The 18,940-nt window shown below is 47.9% G+C and overlaps 1 protein-coding gene across 1 annotated transcript; it reads right to left on the bottom strand.

The window, feature by feature from the left end:
- Positions 1 to 8,457: 8,457 nt before the first annotated feature.
- LOC134044176 (5-hydroxytryptamine receptor 7-like) lies at positions 8,458 to 18,536 on the bottom strand. The gene is made up of 2 exons (XM_062493285.1): positions 18,028 to 18,536; positions 8,458 to 10,524 (listed from the first exon to the last, which is right to left on the bottom strand). Exons 1-2 carry the CDS (start codon positions 18,534 to 18,536, stop codon positions 9,750 to 9,752), a joined length of 1,284 nt encoding a protein of 427 aa, XP_062349269.1. The 3' UTR covers positions 8,458 to 9,749.
- Positions 18,537 to 18,940: the final 404 nt, after the last annotated feature.

Here is an 18,940-nt window from a genome sequence, read left to right as displayed (position 1 = left end):
CTCCACAGGACAGCAGCTCAGGCCTTTGAGCTCCTTTTCACTCCCCAAATCCCTGTAGCTGTGCTGACAAAGCCCACTGGGATGGCCTGAACCCATTCCCAAATTCCTCAATCCAGGAGCGGATGGTTGGGCTGATCTCTGTGTGAGTTGTGGCAGGAGAAAAGTTAATTTTCACCAATTAATGCCAATTCCTGCGTGGGGAGGCTGCCAGAATAATATTTCTCCAGGCCTGACATGCCTGAAATATCCCCTGCTTTGGGAATATTTATTCCCAAATATATATAAATTTTCCCTGTTTTGGGTGGCAACCACGTACAGCAGTGGCCATGCCCAAGACTTGCTCACCTCTAGGTCTGCCCTTTTCACTCACTGCAAAACATTATTGGAGTTTCTGCTCCAATTGCAGCTCATTTTGAGGATTGAGGACACTGGATAATAGAATTTAAACCTAAAAATGGGATGGTGTTGATGCATTGGTTTGCTGATGGTTGAACAGATTTATTCTTTCCTAGGCTCTGGTAGCTCATCTTTGCTGATGTATTTTCCTTAAGGCTTTAAAAAAATATCAGTGATTTTGATAAGAAGGATGTGCTGTATTAAAAAAAAAGAAAAAAATAAAAAGCAGAGGTGGAAACTGATTTCAAAAGTACATCTGGAATTGCTGGCTTTTTCTTCCCCTGATCTTTGGTTCTGGCAGCTTTTTCTCACAGGGATGTTTTTACTTTCTCTGTTACATCTCTGTTGCTCCTGCCATCATTTTTCTAACCACAGAAACAACCCTAGATCCTTTCTCAGAAATGTATTGTGGGGTGTTTGCCTGGTAGAAAACAACCTTGCATTGTGGGAAATAACTGTTGAAAGGTTTTAGGGCTAAAATCTGGTGGTGCCAGAGATTTTCTGATTAGGACTAATTTCCAGAACTATATTGGGTGCCCAAGAGAAAAATGCTTTTTATTATTAAATTACATATTTCTATTTCCACTGCCACCATGCAGATTCTGCACTCCTGGTTTTGTGCTGACAAGGTTTTGAAGTCTCAAAGGCTCTTTCCACCTTTCTCCCAACACTTTTCCACCACATTAGGAACCTCAGCTGGCTCTGAGAGCCAAGACTGCTCCAAATTTTATCCCAAGAGCTGTCTGAGGTGTTTCCCCATGGATTTTTTTGCCAAGGAGGCCATGCCCAGGTCAGGAGGCAGGGCTGGGTGAGCCTGGATGGTCCCCAGGGTGCTGAGCCTTCAGGCTGCATCCCAGGAACAAAATTTCTGGGAATCATCCCTCTGTTTCCACACAGGATCTGTTCTTGCTCGGGGCTGTTGGCATTTTGATGTCTCTTGAAGATACAGCAGAGAAGTGGCTCTTGAGAAGTGACAGCACAAAACTCTGATTAATGTCTCCAAGGAGAGTCAACCAGAACAGTTTCCTTTGAGCTGCCTCCATTTCCATATGTAGCCCAGACTTTTCTTGACAATGCTATAGAAATGCAATGCTTGGAAAAAGCACTTGTTATCGGGAATATTTCCCCTTCAGCCTTTAAGGAGAGATGAAAAAACCCTCCCAAAGCTCTCTATAAAAGATCCTGGAATGTTAATTCCCAAATTAACAGGTCCAACACACTCCCACACCACCCCTACCTGAGGGTTTAAATTCTCATTTAGGGGACCTGCACATGGCCTTGGGATGGGAAGGAGCATGGAAATGTGAAGTTAAGACTGATGGAAACCACAGGTGATCCTAGGACCACACTCATGACCTCTTATTGCTTCTAATTTACCACAGAACCACAGAATGTCCTGAGCTGGAAGGAATCCACCAGGATCACTGATCCAGCTCCTGTCCCTGCACAGACACCCCAACAATCCCACCCTGAGCATCCCTGGCAGCATTGTCCAAACCCTCCTGGAGCTCTGGCAGCCTCGGGGCTGTGCCCATTCCTGGGGAGCCTGGGCAGTGCCCAGCACCCTCTGGATGAGGAACCTTCCCCTGATACCCAAAATAAACCTCCCCTGACCCAGCTCCAGCCCTTCCCTGGGTGCTGCCCCTGTCCCAGGGAGCAGAGATTGGATCTGTCCCTCAGGACGAGCTGCGGACACCAGTGAGTGTCCCCTCAGTCTCCTCCAGGCTAAACCAACCAGGAGACCCCAACCTCTCCTGGTGCGACCTCTCCATTAAACCATTCCCCATTTCCACAGCCCTCCTTTGGACACTCTCTAATACCTTTTTATTCTCCTTTTTATTTACCAATTCCCAAGACGTGGCTGCATTTTGTCTGGCCACGTTCATCCCAGCACACACGCCTGCCCAAAGCTGTGTCCTGGGAGCAGAATGACCAAGGCATTCCACAGTCTGGAAGTGCCCAAAGACATCTGGATTGTCTGCACTGAGCAGACACATCCCAGGCTCTGAGCAGAGCCCTCCCGAGCCACGCTCACCATTTACGAGCTCAGGCTGCCTTGTCACACACTGTCACCAAGTGTCTGGCACTTGGCCACTCTCTGCCTCCCTCTTGTCCCAAATGCTGTGCTAACAGACCACTGATCATGCTCAAAGGGTTGGAAATGTGAAGGAAAAGAAGCTGGAAAATTGGCTCCAAATAAGGTTCTCAAATTTTCTCATCACCTAGAAGGAGTTAATTTTCATTGTCTGGAGCAAGTGCTGGGAGTTTCCAGCTACCCCCTAGCACAGCACACACTGCAGCCTGTAAAGAATTTTTATTTTTTTTTAATTGCTAGGGCAGCTCTTTGCCAAGCAGAGTCCTGGTGCTGCTGTCCAAGGTCCCTGTTTTTGGTGGGAGGAGCAGGAAAACACGCAGGGCTGCTGGCTGCCCTGGTCCAAGCCAGGAAATAGTCTGGGATTAGGGGTGGAAAAATGCTGGGAGAAGAGTGAAAAGATCCTTGGATACTTCAAGACCTTGTCAGCATAAAGCCAGAATCTGCACAGTGGTAATAGAAATAAAATATGTAATTTAAATTAAGAGAAATTAGCACGGAGCTTGGGAAACAATAAAAAGGTATAAAAATAATAAATAAATTAATAAACAGTCTGCGCCCCCCCCTTGGAGGGACAGGCTCAGGGCTTGGATTCAGCCCTTGGATGCTGGAACACGGCAGAGTTAGCACAGAAATCCTGGGAGCTTCTCTAGGTGTGGTGGTGTGAACAACTCCTGACTCTGACAGGGACCAGCTCCAGCATGGGTTTTCCTGCCCACCCAGGTTGTGGGAAATAGAAAAGGTAGAAAACTCTCAGGAGCTGTGTGAAAGCAAAATTTAGAATAGAAGAATGCAAGAATATAGATATGCAAGGACAAGAAGCTGTGTAGAGATAGGCCTGAGAAAATATTAAGCAAGATAGTTGAAAGATGTAAGTTTAATAATAATTATCCATTGTTTTTAAATTAACAGCAGGCAAGCATTGTTAAAAGCAAGGTGTACATGTACCTTTAATAAAAATGCCCGTAAGCTTTTAATAGTATCCTCTTGGCTAAAAATCTTTTAAAAAGACCTTTAAAAAAATCTTTTAAAAAGACCTTCTTGTAACAAAGAAAATTTTGGCTGTTGTTGTTGAGCTTTCACCATCTCCCTGTAAAGAAGATGATGCCCTGAAATAAAAGTTCTGAGACCACCATGCCTGCAGCCCCTTCCTATAAAAAAATCCAACACCAGGTGATGTTTCTGTCCAGCATTCACAGGATGTGGATCTCACCTGTATTTGTGTCATCCTCCCTCAGGCTGGATGTAGAATCCCAGAATGGTTTGGGTGGGATGGGACCTTAAAACTCCCCCAGTTCCACACTTGTTTGCAAGGGAGATCCGGCTCCTCACAGATTAAAGCATTTCTGTAATATCATCTTTCAAGTCCTGCTTTCTTCTGAAATTGTGTGCTCTACATGGAAGATTTTGTCATTAAAAAAAAAAAAAAAGTGGAATTGCCAGAGCAGAGCTGTCTGCTTCCTTCCCTGGGTGCCAGTACTGAGATGGGCTGGAAAAATTCCTTGGAAGTGCTCAAGGCCAGGTTGGAACAACCTGCTCTAATGGAAGGTGTCCCTGCCTGTGGCAGGGGCTGGAACTGGGTGATCTTTAAGGTCCTTCCAACCTAAGACAGTCTGTGATTCTATGAAATATCAATTTTTGCTTTAATATGATGATTTAAACCTGCCCCTTCATCTGGTGGTGTTGGGGTGTTGCTTAAGCTCAATCTCAGAGTAATGCACAAGACAGGGAAAAGGAATACTCAGGCTCCTAAAGATCTTGCAGAGCGAACATGAAACATTTCTGGATTAAAATGGCAATAAAATATAGAATAAAACCCATTTCTTACCTAAGGACACAGATGGAAAGTGTCTTGTGGCTGCCTTTCAGTTTTATTGACACGAGACTCAAAATAGCAGGAGCTTTTTCACATGGCAGGTCAGAGATCTGTAAATCATCTTGCCAAAACAATCTGGATGATAAATCAAGTGGGAAATGAGACAAATCATCCAAATCCTAAAATACTGAAATTGGAAGGGCGGCCTGGAGTCTTCTGAATCTGTGCCAGGCTCAAAGCAAAGTCAGGTTCAGAAGCAGGTCAGGTTCCTGAAACTGAGGTTTGAGTTTTGCCAAAATCCCCCTCAGTTGCCACCATCACCCTTCTGCTTGCCAAGCTCAGCAGTGCCCTGGGCACCAGGTCCTGCTCACCCAGGGCTCTGATGTTGGGTTATCCAATCCCAGATAAAAGATTGGGCATTCCCTGTGGAAAAACAGAGGGTTACACTGAGCCTTGCCCAGAAATTGTGGCTAAACAGGGAATTTCCTGGACTAAATATGGTTTGATGCCTTGAACATAGCAAAGGGTGGGAAAGCACATGATCCAGGCTGTCCTTGTCCTAATATTTTTCCCAAAGTGTCTCCTACTGTTGGAAAAGGAGCTATGGATTGAACAGATTTTTGTTTGAAAAAGAAGAACTTAACAAAGGGCTGCAAGATCCTAACTGGGCTGGAGAGGGGGAACAGGGGTGATCACTCATCCTCCTTCTTGAGGCAGGGATCAGCCAGAGCCTAAAGAGCTCAGCAGCTGGCTTAAAAAAGGGAAGGGAAAGACTCCTTCGCCTAAAAAGTTATTAAATTGTGGAACTCGTTATCTTGGGATGACAGAGTGGGGAAAAAAATGAAATAGAAAGGAAGGAGAGCAGGCATCGGAGGTTAATAAACATTCCAGGAGTGCTCCTGGCTCAGAAAGTTGCTGAACCTTTAATTGGTGGGACAGGGAAGGATTGCACAAACGTTTTTGTTGGTCTGGCTCTGTCAGAATCCAGCACTGCTCTGTGCTCCAGGTTGGATCATCTTCCAGACTGATGTGGTTGGGATTCCTTGGTCCCCAGGAGATGGAGGAGGTGGCAGGACTCCCGTGGGGAGGGGGAACAGGGCTGGGGTTGCTGAGCTGCCTCTGCAAATCTCTGTTGGATCCCAGAAATCTGGGATTTTTTGGGGGTTTTCTGTGCTTTCTGGCACTGACCCTCCGGAGAACACCGCTTTTGATTTGAGGCCTTGGAGAAGGTTTCCAAATTTGAGTGATGGAGTTAAAGTCGTGGGTGTGTAGTTAAATAGAAATGTGCTTTCACAGGGCAAAGGGTTTGGAATTTGAGGTTTTTCTAGGACATTGGGTTTGGAATTTTTTCCCAAGGGTTTGGAATTTATAGGTTTTTATTTGTCTTTTGTGGGACAAGATGGAGGATTTTGGGTAGTGTCTCTTTTCGGTACCCTTTATTTTTCTTTTTCGTGGTTTCAGGCAGTAGTTTCTGGTTGGATAGTTAGTGCTGCACTGAGTGTCACAGGAATTTGGTTATTGGGTCAAAAGTATAAATAATATAGGTGTTAATTCTCTATTGGAATGTTTAGTTTTAAGAGACCTTGCAGCTAGCTGGGTTCATCTCCATTTTGCTCGTTTCTAGCTGGTGGCTAGAAGTATTACTGAACTTTCTATGCTTTAAAAAAGATTAAATAAACAACCAAGACCAAACACAAGAAAATTCATTTCCTTCGTGGTTTTTTTTTTTTTTTTCATCCTAGCTCTAAATAAAGACAAAAAAACCCCTCCAAACAAACCACTAATTAAGTGGTACAAAGCACCACCCTATTACAGTTTCCAGCTCTGCCTGTCAGTCCCTGAAGTGCTGAGCTCAGAGAGGGAAGATTCAGGATTTCTGGGGAGAAACACAGGATTTTACTACTTGGGCTTTACATCCCTTGCCTGTCTTTGCTCAGAGTCGTTATCAAAACCCTACAAACCTCTCTGGAGGGTTTCTCAAAAATGCCTTTTCTCCCCAGATCTCCCTGGCTGTGTTCTTGTATTTCCCCTGCACAGGGAATGGAATAAAAAGCTGACTGGAGACTTACTCATTTAATGCCTGAATTAGTTCAATTTTCTCTGCCTGAGGCTCCTCATTCTTTTCCACTGTCTTGCTGTTGGCCTGCTGGGAATCTCTCATTGTCCACAAAAGTTTCTTTCGTCCTAAATTGGTGATTTTCTCCTCGAACTCATTTTCTTTGCTTAAATATGGACTCTTTCAGAGCTAATTTCTCTTCGTAGTTTGCTTAGGCACACGTGTGTGTGCGTTAAAATCAGTTTCAAAATGGCTCAGATTTATTTTTAAGCCAGGTAGGTTTGTTTGTTTTTTTTTTTTTCAGATAGCAAAAGCATTGATTCCTGTCTGATTGAAAAAAACAAACCAAAAAACCCCAAAAAGCTCACAGAGTATTTTCAGCATGATTTAGTGGCTCATCTACAAAGATCTTGACTGGCTTAACGAAGTGCTTGGTGCTCACTCGTGTGTGGAAAAGGCCCTGGTGGTTTTGGATGCACATTATTTTATTTAACCCAAACACAATTTGATCATGGGGAGTTAAAAAAACAGAGTTTAGGCTGATGTCTCAAAGCTTGAGTCAATCACTACTGGGAAAAGCAACCTATCTCATTATTTTTTGGAGGAAAATGCGTTGTTTTAGTGGAGTTGTTGCCTTTATTTTTAAAGGACTTTTGGATGCAAGCTTCTGGAATTGTTTCTGAGAGGGAAGATTTCCTTTTAATTTTTTTCCTTCATATTTTCATTTTAAGCTGTAGAAGCATTTATCAGGTAAGCCTCGAGTGCAACAAAGCATTCAATTCCAAGTCAAGGCAAACACTTGTTTGTTTGTTTGTTTTGTTTTTGGTTTTTTGGGGTTTTTTGAGACAAATAAACCATTTTGCTTGATCCCTTGGTTGGAAATACTTTGGGGTTTAGATCATCCAGAATCCTATTATTTCCCTTACTCTTTTAATTCTTGAAGAGCCCTCAAACCAGAAAAAACAACTATTTGGTACGATTTCATTCAAAAAGTGAAACACTGTTTCATAGGTCTGTTGCAGAATACTTTCAAGGAGTGACAGAAATGCCATCAGAATAAGGATGTTAAGAGGAATTAGGCAAAATTTTGATTTTCTTAAAGGCAGTTTAAAAAACCCTAACACAGAAAATAAGTAAAACAGTGACCTCAGGCACAGCAATGAATACGCTGCAGCTGCACAACCAGATTCTGTTATTGCTGGATGTGAGCTGGGCTGTCTTGGGGTTCTCCACCCTGCCGAGACAGCCTGAATTAGCAGCTGGTCAGTTTTTCTCCAGACAGCTCTGTCAAAAGGGCAGGGAAGGAGCTGGAGGAGCCGAGGGAGGAGATGGGAGCCTGCAGGAGTTTCGTGTCCCCGTGGCAGGACAGAAGCAGTGACAGCTGCTGCTGAGAGGTTGTGACAGAGGAGATGTTGGCCTGGAGTGTTTTCTGGGAGAAAAAGGGGTTGGTTTTGTGAAGCAGGTCCTGAGCAGGGCAGTCAGAGCGTGCCCTACAGATGTGGTGCCTGGGACTCCAGTTAAATCCTTTAGGATCATTCCTGATTAGGTTCTCCTTCAAATCCCTGCTCTGTCTTAAAATATCTTCCCCTGAAGACAGCAGCTACAACCTCCCCTGCTCCTCTGTGCATTTCTGACTCCATCTGTGAGGAACACGAGCTCAGAGGACATCTGGGAACATCGCTGTGTCTGACCTCGCAGTCCCTCGGGACATTCCCTGTGGGCTTGAGCTGCTTTCCCTGCTGTGACCCACCAGTCCAAACTGGAAATCACATTTCTCTAGAAAAAGGGCAGGTCTGAAATAAGACAGGGTAGAAATGGCTGCTGAGAAGAGGCCAAAATGAGAACACAAAACACATCAAAGGAGAAATATTGATTGCTAAGCCAAACCCCGCCAGGACATCCAACAACCAGCTCGGATATGGATGAAGGCTTCAGAGCTCCTGTGGTGCCAGAGGTGGGACTACACCAGTCGTGCCAGATAAAGCAAATCTGGAGTAAAAAGAGGACTACAAAGAACTTTCCCTGAGCCTCTGAGCAATCTGGCTTTGACAATAAAACCCAGAGATGTTCAACAGGAACTGGAGCAGACATCAACTACCCTGGAAGTGTCCAAGGCCTGGCTGGATGGGGCTTGGAGCAGCCTGGGATAGTGGAGGGTGTTCCTGCCCATGCTTTTTAAGATGTTTTTTTAAGGTTCCTTCCAACCCAAACCATGCTAGGATTTTATGATTCTATGATCAAACAGGTAAAGGTTTGTGGGGCTGCAAGTTTGATGCTACAATGCTGATCATGAGAAAAGACAACTGCAGGAAAACAAGTCCCACCACCACAAAAAAGTGAAGAGACACTTTCAAGTCAGAGAGATCAAAGATTCTACACCAAAATAAGGAAACCAAACCTTTTTTCTGTTTCTTTTTTTTTTTTTTTTTATGAAAAAGATAACATCATTCAGTGTATTTTTTCAAGCTTGCTGGACATCATACTGAAACACCGTAAAGCTGTCAGGGAAATTATATGCTTTTTTCTGTTGTCAACCAAAGCGTGCTTTTATGGAGTCAATTAGCCACAAATGATGAACACACGTCACTTGTCTGGGAATGAATTACAGTACAACCCAATAAACACAACTGGCTTTGCTCTCTGATCATTGCCCTGATGAGGAGGAGGCGTCAAACTTCCCTATCCAACCATAAAGGAAACTCCGTGTTGGTTTGTGTTTCATCCTGCAAATTCGTCTCCTTCAAGTGCTGCAGTGCTACAGTGTTGGGGGGAAACGAAGTCGTTGGTATTTCTGCTCTGACGTGCAAACCTGGACATGAGCTCAGAGTGTGAAATGCAATTACATCGGGGAAAAGGGTTCGGATAAGCTGGGATGGCATGGAGGCTTGGATGTACAATGGAGCTGCTGTCAGGTTCCACAGAGAAGTGCAGCCAATGTTGTCTTTACACAGGATTTTGTATGCCCTCCACAGACCTTAGAGCCCTTTTTGAAGGTGGAGAGCCACAGTTTTATCAAGTTTTTAGGGTTTTTTTGTTTTTGTTTGGTTGGTTGGCTGGGCCAGTTTCTTTTCTTTTCTTTCCTTTTTTTTTAAACTTTAATAACAGATGGGTAAACTGAGGCACAGAAAGGTGGTGTGACTTGCCCACAGTCGTTGGTAGACCTTGAACCCTCCCAGGTCTTACTCCCACCTGGAGCAGAGTGAGAAGGAAGAGCCGTTCCCAAAGTTCCCTCCACTTGTTCCCAGGGTGAGGAAAACTGCGGCTCCTCACAGGGTGAGAGGAAGGACTGTCACTCTCAGTGACAACGTCTGGAAGGTTCCTGCCAGCCCCTGGGAGTCCAGGGAAGCGAGGAACCCAGCATGGAGAGGCAGAAGCCAGCGGCTCAGGCACTACAGGATGCACTCATGCCTCTCCGTGGCTTTCAGCGCCTCGTGCATGCTGGCGGCCGAGAGCCTCCGGTTGATGTTCCTGTACCTGCAGCGCAGCAGGTTCCAGAAAGTAGTCCTCAAATCCCGGTTGAAGAAGGCGTAGATGAGGGGGTTGATGAGGGAGTTGGTGTAGCCCAGCCAGAGCAGAGTCCTCTCCAGCCTCAGGGGCATGCAGCTGCAGCGGATGCCGCAGATGAACGGCCGCGCCGTGGACATCAGGAAGAAGGGTAGCCAGCAAAACGTGAAGGCCCCCACGATGATACCGAGGGTCCTGGCGGCTTTCTGCTCCCGTTTGAAGATGGAAATGTTCTTGCGGTCTTGCCGGAGCAGCTTGGAGAGCGTGGCGCATTCCTCCACGGCCTTGGTGCGCCGGGAGCTGTGGTGGACGCGGCTGGAGGAAGCCTCGAGGCAGTAGACGCCCTCCTCCTCGTAGTGCTTGGGGAAGTTCATGAAGCGGTGCTTCTCGGCACTGACCTTGGCCGCCTTGTAGATGCGGCTGTACATCACTAGCATGACGGCCATGGGGATGTAGAAGGCCACGCCCGTGGAGTAGACGGTGTAGCCGAAGTCCTGGCTGATGAGGCACACCCGCTCCACCGTCACGTTCTGGGCCCAGCCAAAGAGCGGAGGGAGGGTGATGGAGGCCGACAGGAGCCACACGATGAAGACCATCTTGGCCATCAGCTTCCCGTTCTGCCTTACGGGGTAGGTCAGCGGCCGCGTGATGCCCAGGTACCTGCGGGGAGGAGGAGTTGGCAGGGGTTAGGAGTGGGTGCCGGTGGGTGGTTTTCACTCCTAACCAGCTGTGAGAGGATTTTGGCCCTCAGAGGACCAATTTTTCACCAAATGAAAATCTCCCCATGCACGTGATCGCGCGTTCAGAGCGTTCAGAGAAGGGCAACGAGGCTGGTGAGGGCTCTGGAACACAAATCCTATGAGGAACGACTGAGGGAGCTGGGGTTGTTTATCCTGGAGTAAAGCAGACTCAGAGGTGACCTTATCACTCTCTACAGCTCCCTGAAAGGTGGCTGTGCTCAGGTGAGGTTGGTCTCTTTCTCCAGGCAGCAGCTCACAGAACAAGAGGACACAGCCTCAGGTTGCATCAAGGGAAAATTAGACTGGATATTAGGAAAAAGTTTTTCATGGAAAGAGTGATAAAGTACTGGAGTGCTCTGCCCGGGGAGATGGAGTCACCATCCATGGATGTGTTTAAAAAAGATTGGATGTGGCACTCGGCGCTGTGGTTTACTTGAGGGGTTAGGGAATGGGTTGGACATAATGATCTTGAAGGTCTCTTCCAAACTTGTGATTCTTTGGTTCTGTGATCTCTTGACTAAACACCACAATTTATTCCCCGCTTTCTTGCAATCACCCCACATGTGGAATCACAGAGAGGTTTGGATTGGAAAGACCTTAAGACCATCCCATTCCAGGCCCCTGCCATGAGCAGGGACACCTTCCACTATCTCAGGTTGCTCCAAGCCCTGACCAGCCTGGCCTTGAACACTTCCAGGGATGGGGAGTCCATAACACCAGCTGTCATTGAAGTGATGAGTGCAGTCTAAACTCTCCATGGTCCCCTGGGGAATGAAAATGCTTTAAAAAGCTTAGTTTTCAGGAATAAAAAATGCTTTAAGAATTTCATTTTTCCACCAGAACTATTCCGTACAGAGATCATGCAACAGCTTCCAGCCCTGGCACGTAACTCACTCCAGAGTGTCGCCCTTCCCAAGGATACACCCAGGAGTGGGGTGAGTGATGCCCACTCATGTTCAACAGGACTGATTCCAGATGAAAGAAATAACTCCTAGCAGTGTTTAATGTGGAAGTGGGAAGCACAACAGCCTTCTCTTATTTGTTGGTGAAGAAATACAAACTGCAGTTAAGATGGCCCTGGGAGACCAAGAAATAATCTTGCCTTTGAGAAGACTTAAAGATGTGTCTGGATGAGCCCTGCAAGCAGGAGAGTGCACGTTGCTGTTTGGGGACAGTTTTTGAGCCCCTCACGACAAAAAAAAAAGCCATTGAGGGTCTGAAGAGTGTCCAAGGAAGGAAACCGAGCTGGGGAAGGGTCTGGAGCACTAGGAGCAGCTGAGGGAGCTGGGAAAGGGACTCAGCCTGGAGAAAAGGAGGATCAGGGGGGACCTTGTGCCTCTGCACAACTCCCTGAAAGTTGCTGACCTCTGGAATCTCAAATAGGAGTGACCCAAGGAGATGGAGCCATCTGCTCGCTTGCACAGCCAGTAGCTGCTGAAGTGATGGAGTCCAGCTCTCCCTCAAGAGGAAAATGAGTGGAGTTTGGAGAAAGAGATCCCAAAAACACCTGGTGACCCACAGATTCCCCAACCCTGGCCCCTTGGGTTAGGAGTTACTTTATTATTTTGCCTGAAAGGAGCTGGAGGCTGCACCCACCATCAGTTCCTCATTGTGCCATGGGGTGTAAACGTGAACCATCCTGACTTTTATTGGAGGGGTTTGTTTGATAAAGAAATTGTGTCAGCTGTTGGTAAATTAGAATTGTAAAGCAATAAATCTGGGGAGGAGTTGGCTGCTATCAGCCAATGCTCCCCCTGGAAAACATCTGCCTGCGACTCAGCTCCAATCAATCCAGCAAAAACCTTGAGCCAGTCATATGGATTTCTGTTCTGTTACAGCCTTTTTGATTCCAGTTTCCTGCTGCCAGGAATTTTTAGGCAGGAACACATCACCTCTTAATTGTTCTTGGATAAGCAGTGTCACTCCAGAGGGGCAGTGAGAACAGCAGCTCTATGAGCACTTTCTGCTGAAAGCAGAACAAAAAAAAAAAAAGAAAATATCTGTGGAGAATTTTACCTCCGCTGTATAATTTTTTTTTCCTGACAGGCTTACCGTGTTAGGAGATTTTCTCTTCCCTGATTATTTCACTTTTCCAGATCGTCCCCCAAGATTAGAAGATGGAAATAAAATACAAAAAAAATTTAATTTCTCCTTCCCTCCTGACTGATAAATCAATTGAGAGACTAAAGTCTTCTCCCCTGCCTCCCTGATAAAATGGTTTTGAATTCATTCACCGAGTTATTCTTTCCTTATTTTCCTCTGTATTCTTTTTTTTTTTTAAGCTGGCCTTAGTCACAGGAACCAACCAAAACTCTCTGTGACCATCTATGTTCGAGAATTCCACGATAGTTTGGGTTGGATGGAGTCCTCAAGATTATCCATTTCCAACCCCCTGCCATGTGCAAGGACACCTTCCACTATCCCAAGAGGCTCCAAGCCCATCCAACCTGGACACTTGCAGGGATGGACCACCCACAGCTTCTCCTGATGGCCCTTGATGGGGCCAGGCTGGGAGAAAACCCTGCTCTGCTCTTGCAATTCCCAAATTAACATCCCCAAAAATCACCTCTCTACATATCCAAGCCAAGAACTTCATCAATAAATCCCTGCTGTGTTGTGTGCCCTCCTCTCTTATGTTATTACCCAGTTTCTTTGGAAGACGATCCGCCTGGGATTTGCTGAAACTTCAAGGAATTTACACCCTAAGCGAGGAAAACACTCGGTGACAAGGTTTAACAAGCAGGCAAAGCTGACACATTTCATCTGCGGGTGCCTCCTGCAGCCACTGCTGGAGGAAATGGGGCCATTTTGAGGTCTTTGTAATAATTTTGAAGCCAGCAGGAAGTCCTCAAAATAAGGCAGGGTTTACATGAGGCGAGGTGCCACTGACAGGCTGTGCAATTCGAGTGTAATCCTCTCCCTTTGAATTTTTTTTTCCAGTTTGTCTTTGTGTGCGTGTGTCGTGCTGCTAATCAAGTTTAGGGGTAATCAGGTAACAAAAGGCAATTCCCAGGATTTGTGGGTGCTTGGTGTGGATTTGCAGGGCTCCCGCCGTGCTGAGCTGATGGTGCAGCCACACATCCCATTAAATTCCTGCCACATCCCTGATCCTGCAGATCCTGCAGCCCCTTGGCTGTGGGCTGGGAGATCTGCCCCAGGCTGGGCTGCACCAGCAAACCCCATGGATGAGCCAATTCAGAGAGTTTATTCTACACTCAACAGGAATCATGGAATGGGTTGGGTTGGGTTGGGTTGGGTTGGGTTGGGCTGGGTTGGGAGGGATTTAAATCCCACCCACTCCCACCCCTGCCATGGTCAGGGACACCTTCCACTATCCCAGGTTGCTCCAAGCCCCATCCAACCTGACCTTGGACACTGCCAGGGATCCAGGGGCAGCCACAGCTTCTCTGGGCACCCTGTGCCAGGGCCTCCCCACCTTCACAGGGAATAATTCCTTCCCAATATCCCATCTAACCCTGCCCTTGTCCTGTATTTACATTCTCTGATGAAAAATCCCTTTCTGGCTTCCCTCTAGGCCCCCTTCAACTGTTGGATCATTATGGCAGGGGTTAAATAATAAAAATCACCCAAACCTCTTTGAGGAGCCCTTTTCCCCATCCTGCAGCTGGTGAACTGGGAAAAGGTGAATCCCCACTCACACAGGAGGACAAACGAGCCCAGAATTAGGGTTTCCTTGACCCCACAAGGAATTTACCCCTTTGTTGTAAAATTCCATCTGCAGCCAAAATAAGTTCTTTCCTTGATTTCCAACCTGATGCCATTCCTGCCTCATCCTGCTAAAGGAGAGGAGGAAACAAAAGGCAGCTGGAGGCTCCTACACCTGCACATGCCCTAAGTCAGAGCTGCTGGAGCATCCCAGGGATCCATCCCAGATACAGAGCAGGGATCTACCCAGCCTGGGAAACATTTGGATGAAGGACATGGGAAAGACAATCCAGCAAAATGCTGTGTGGTTTTCATCCCACTGTCTTTTGGGAGGCATCCTTTTACTGAGGGTGACCCCAGTTTGGGGCATGTAATCTGATTTGGGGTGGAAAATACCTGCCAGGGAAAGGGGAGAGCCCCAGCAGAGCTGCCTGCGAAATGGATGGAGAGTTTTTTCTCTACCAGGAATGCCAGAAGTGATGTGTGGGCTTTGGGGAGCTCCTTTTGTCAGCTCCTTGGCATTTTTATGGAGAGTTTCATCAAAGCTGAGCAGCCAAAAGCGGGGATTTTTTTTTTTCTTTTGGTTTGTTTTTGGTTTGTGACATTAAAAAATCTGCAACATTGGCAGGCTTTTACATAAGGAAAATATAAGAGGAAGATGGATGTTTCCAGCATTTTTCTTTTCTGATTTCAAAGGAAATCAATCAAATCTCGCTTCAGACAAGATTAGTTCTACCAGCTTCAATCGAGAGGCTTTTAGGAAGCCTCGACATTAATAATCAATAACGGCAGCCTACATTTTAATAGTCCTCATCATCCTGGGCAAACCAAGTAGCTTTTCCATCTAAGCTAAGCGAAATATTGAGGACACTTCAGCCATCAATAAAAACAGGGCCTCCTCCTTGGCAGGAAGAGGCCTGACAGTGCTGACCAAGTTGGATTCAGGACAGAACCAGAGGAAATATTTCTATTTCTGAGAAGAACCAGGGCTTTTCCTCTTCTTCCTCACAGGGCAGGAGGAAGAGGTGGTCCCCATGGTTGGATCCTCACTAAGATAACAGTTTCATCTCTTTTGGAGAAGGTTTTTCAGGAACTCTGCAAGCTCAGCTCCCCTTGAGCTTCTGGGTTGTTTTTGGTTTTTTTTTTTTTTGGTATCAGCACAGGAATTGAGAATTGTGCTTTTGGAGATGTTTCCATGAAGAGTCAAACCAAAAATCCTGCCCATCCCAGGCTCAGGGGGGAAGTGGAGATCCAGGCATGATCCGGGATCCTCAATCCATCTCCACACACTGCCTGAGGGCGCTGGGTGGATGTGGAGCAGTGATGCTGCACAGGATGCTGGAGACACTGCCCTGGGATGATTCACAAAACTCCCAACCCATTCCTGGGGATCCTTGAGGGGGAAAGCAGCAGGACAGCATCCCAGTCATCTCCTCCTCTAATGTGCACCAAAGGACATCCCAGTAATTCCCATTCCCTCCTCAAGCTCCAGCACAGATTGACCCCACAAGCCCCCTGCACTTGCAGGTCGCCCTTCCTCCCACCCAGAGCTGGGTGGGCACCACGGGAGGGACTATCCAGTCCCTTCCCTCTGCTCAGTCCTTGCAGTTTTTCTCCTTTCCCAGCTGCAAACACATTCCAGGCAACTGCCCTGCAACCACCCAACTTCCCCATCAGGCCTGTGGTGAGGAGAGGATGAAGTTCTGGGAGCAAACTGATCACGGTGCAGCTCCTGTGCCAGCACATGAGGGACAAGCACAGAAAATTCAGGCTCTTTGACAACCTCCTGGGACACAGCTTTTCTCTGTCTCCTTCCCAGGAAAGACTAAGAGAGATCAAACTCAGGATCTGCCTGCACGTTGTCCTTGGATGTGGATCTGCTCCCCAGCATGGCGATGTTGGATGGGGAGGGACACGATGGAGAGGTGGGATCCATGGCAAGGGTTTTTGGGGAAAGATCTCTCCTATTTGTGTGTGTGTGTCTTTGGAAAATTCTTGCTCCAAGGAATGGGATGAGATGGGGTGGGATTGGTTGGTTGGGAAAAGAGGGGAAGGAAATGGGAAGAGGAAGAGGGAGAGGAAGAGGGAGAGGAAGAGGAAGAGGAAGAGGAAGAGGAAGAGGAAGAGGAAGAGGAAGAGGAAGAGGAAGAGGAAGAGGAGGGAAAGTGGAAGGGAGGAAGGAGGAAAGGAAAAGGAAAGAAAAGGAAACAGAAGGATTGCACGTATTGGGTTTTTGGGGTGTACGGATGGGGTGGGGAGAGTTGTTGACATGCTTGGAAAAATGAAAGGGGAAAGGGAAAAAGAGAAAATGGAAAGAGGGAAAAGGGGGAAAGGGGGAAAAGGAAAAGAGAAGGCAAGGCAAAAGGAGAAGGAGAAGGAGAAGGAGAAGGAGAAGGAGAAGGAGAAGGAGAAGGAGAAGGAGAAGGAGAAGGAGAAGGAGAAGGAGAAGGAGAAGGAGAAGGAGAAGGAGAAGGAGAAGGAGAAGGAGAAGGAGAAGGAGAAGGAGAAGGAGAAGGAGGAGAAGGAAATTTTCAAGCAAAGCCAGTCTAGTTAGTGTGCAGCCAATTCCCTGCTCCTCTCCCACCGGGAGGAAGCACTGACACTTTCCATTCCTGCATTTCATCCTTTCCCTCTCACAGATTCAGGCTCCTGCCAGCTCTGAGCACACCTGCTCTTTTTTTTTTTTTTTTTTCCCAACAGGAAAATTATTAAAAGAAAGCAAGTTCAGCAGAAGAGCTGAACCTTGCCTGTGGCCTGGCAGGGGTTTTTCTCTCTCCCAGCAGCTCTGAGCTGCCCAGGGCTGTGGATCTGCAGCTCCCAGGGGAGCAGTGGATGGTGGGGATGAAGGCTTCGGGAGCAGGACTCGCTGCTGGTGTGCCCTGGGGAGGATGTCAAGCAGCAGCAGGGTTTTCTCTGTCCTTTCTGCTTTGTCACCTGCTGTCACACCTGCAGAGGTGACCAGGGAGGTGGCACAGCTGAAAGGGCACATCTCAGATGTGGGATGTGTCCCTTCCCTGAGCTGCTGCTCCCAAAGCAGCCCAGCCCAGCAGTGCTGGCTCAGCCCAAAGTGACCCCCGAGATGCCAGCACACGTCAGCCCCGGCCACCGGCTCGTCAGCACCATGGTCCCGATGACGCAGCTGCTAAAATTAGAGCCACCAAGGTGCTGACTTGTCCAAGCCTGGCCACTTTGCCAGGCAGGCTTAGCCTTTCTCTTCCAACCCCAGGTGTGGGAGGTGAAGCCAGCAAATCCTCACAAATGTGTTCACTGAGCTAAACCAAAGGGGTTTGGGATCTTGGGATGGGGTGTGGGGAGCTGCTGACATCCTTAGCCAAGGCATGAGTCCAGAGAACAGCAGAGAATCCCGCAGGATAGGCTCCAGAAGCCCTGGAACCTGGATTTCCAAAGTGCATCTGGGTTTTTTTCCTGCTTTCTTGAATTGTTTCATGGCCCAGGCACCTTCCATGGAGAAGGTCAGGTGCTGTTCCCCAGGAACAACATGAAGGAGCTGCCAAAAGGGGAAGACTAAGGAAGTAACTTAGGGAAGTTACTTGAGAAAACACCCTGAACCCCCAGCTCTTGCAATGGGAATGAAGCACTGCATTCCCATAGAAAACCCTCATCACTTGAGGAGAAAAAAGAAACAACAAAAAACCACCTTGGAGCACCGATCCAAGCAGGAACACAATTCTAGCTGCCCTCAAGCTCCCCAAACACCCCAAATATCAGAGCCCACCTGAGCCAGGCCCTGCCTTACCTGTCCACGCTGATGATGCACAAGGTCATGATGGAGGCAGTGCAGCACATCACATCCATGGCGATGAACACGTTGCAAAACACCTTCCCAAAGAGCCACTCGCCCCCCACCAGGTCCGTGATGGTGACGAAGGGCATGACAGCGAAGGCCACCGACAGGTCAGCGGCGGCCAGGGACACCACCAGGTAGTTGGAGGGCTGCCGGAGCTTCTTGACGATGCACACGGAGATGATGACCAGCCCGTTGCCGGCGATGGTGGTGAGGATGATGATGGAGAGCACGGCCCCGATGACGACCTTCTCGGTGTCCCCATAGAGCAGGATCTCCTCGCCGCAGTCCGTGGCGTTGGTGAGGTTGGAGGGCGGCAGCTCGGGCTCGGCTGGGGCGGGAGGTTCCTCAGTCATGAATGGATTTGGGAGCGGTTCCCGAGCTGGCTGCTGCTGCTCTGTGCTCTCCACCAAGAGAAGGTGCTGCTCCAGAAGCCTCCTGGGGCTGGCCCTCAGCAGCATGCTCCAGCGCTCCCCCAGCAGTGACACCTCCAGTGACAAACCAGAACATCTTGTCGCAAACAGGGCGAAGAAAATCGAATATCCTCTCATCCTCTCCCCCACCGTCACCACCCCCCTCCACCCCTCTCAGCTCCCCAAAGCTGCGGCTGCATCTCACGTGCTCGGCAGGAAGACGCTTCCCAAGTCTCCTTAAGGACACGCGTTTTGCCGGGGGATGCTTCGGAGGGAGCCGCTCTCCACTTGGGAAGGAGCACGGGCTGCCTGCAACAATCTCCCTGACCATCCATGTGCTTTTCCAGGAGACAGAACGGATTGTGGATCGCGTTTCCCTGCCGAGCTGTGCCTGCTGCCGTTGCACTTCTCCTCTGCATCCATACATTTAATCCTTTGCAGAGCCTCCTCTG

The sequence above is a fragment of the Cinclus cinclus genome, chromosome 5 (assembly GCF_963662255.1).
Source record: "Cinclus cinclus chromosome 5, bCinCin1.1, whole genome shotgun sequence".
Lineage (NCBI taxonomy): Eukaryota > Metazoa > Chordata > Aves > Passeriformes > Cinclidae > Cinclus > Cinclus cinclus.
Note: the sequence above shows the minus strand (reverse complement) of the source record. Positions and strands in the feature narration are given on the sequence as shown.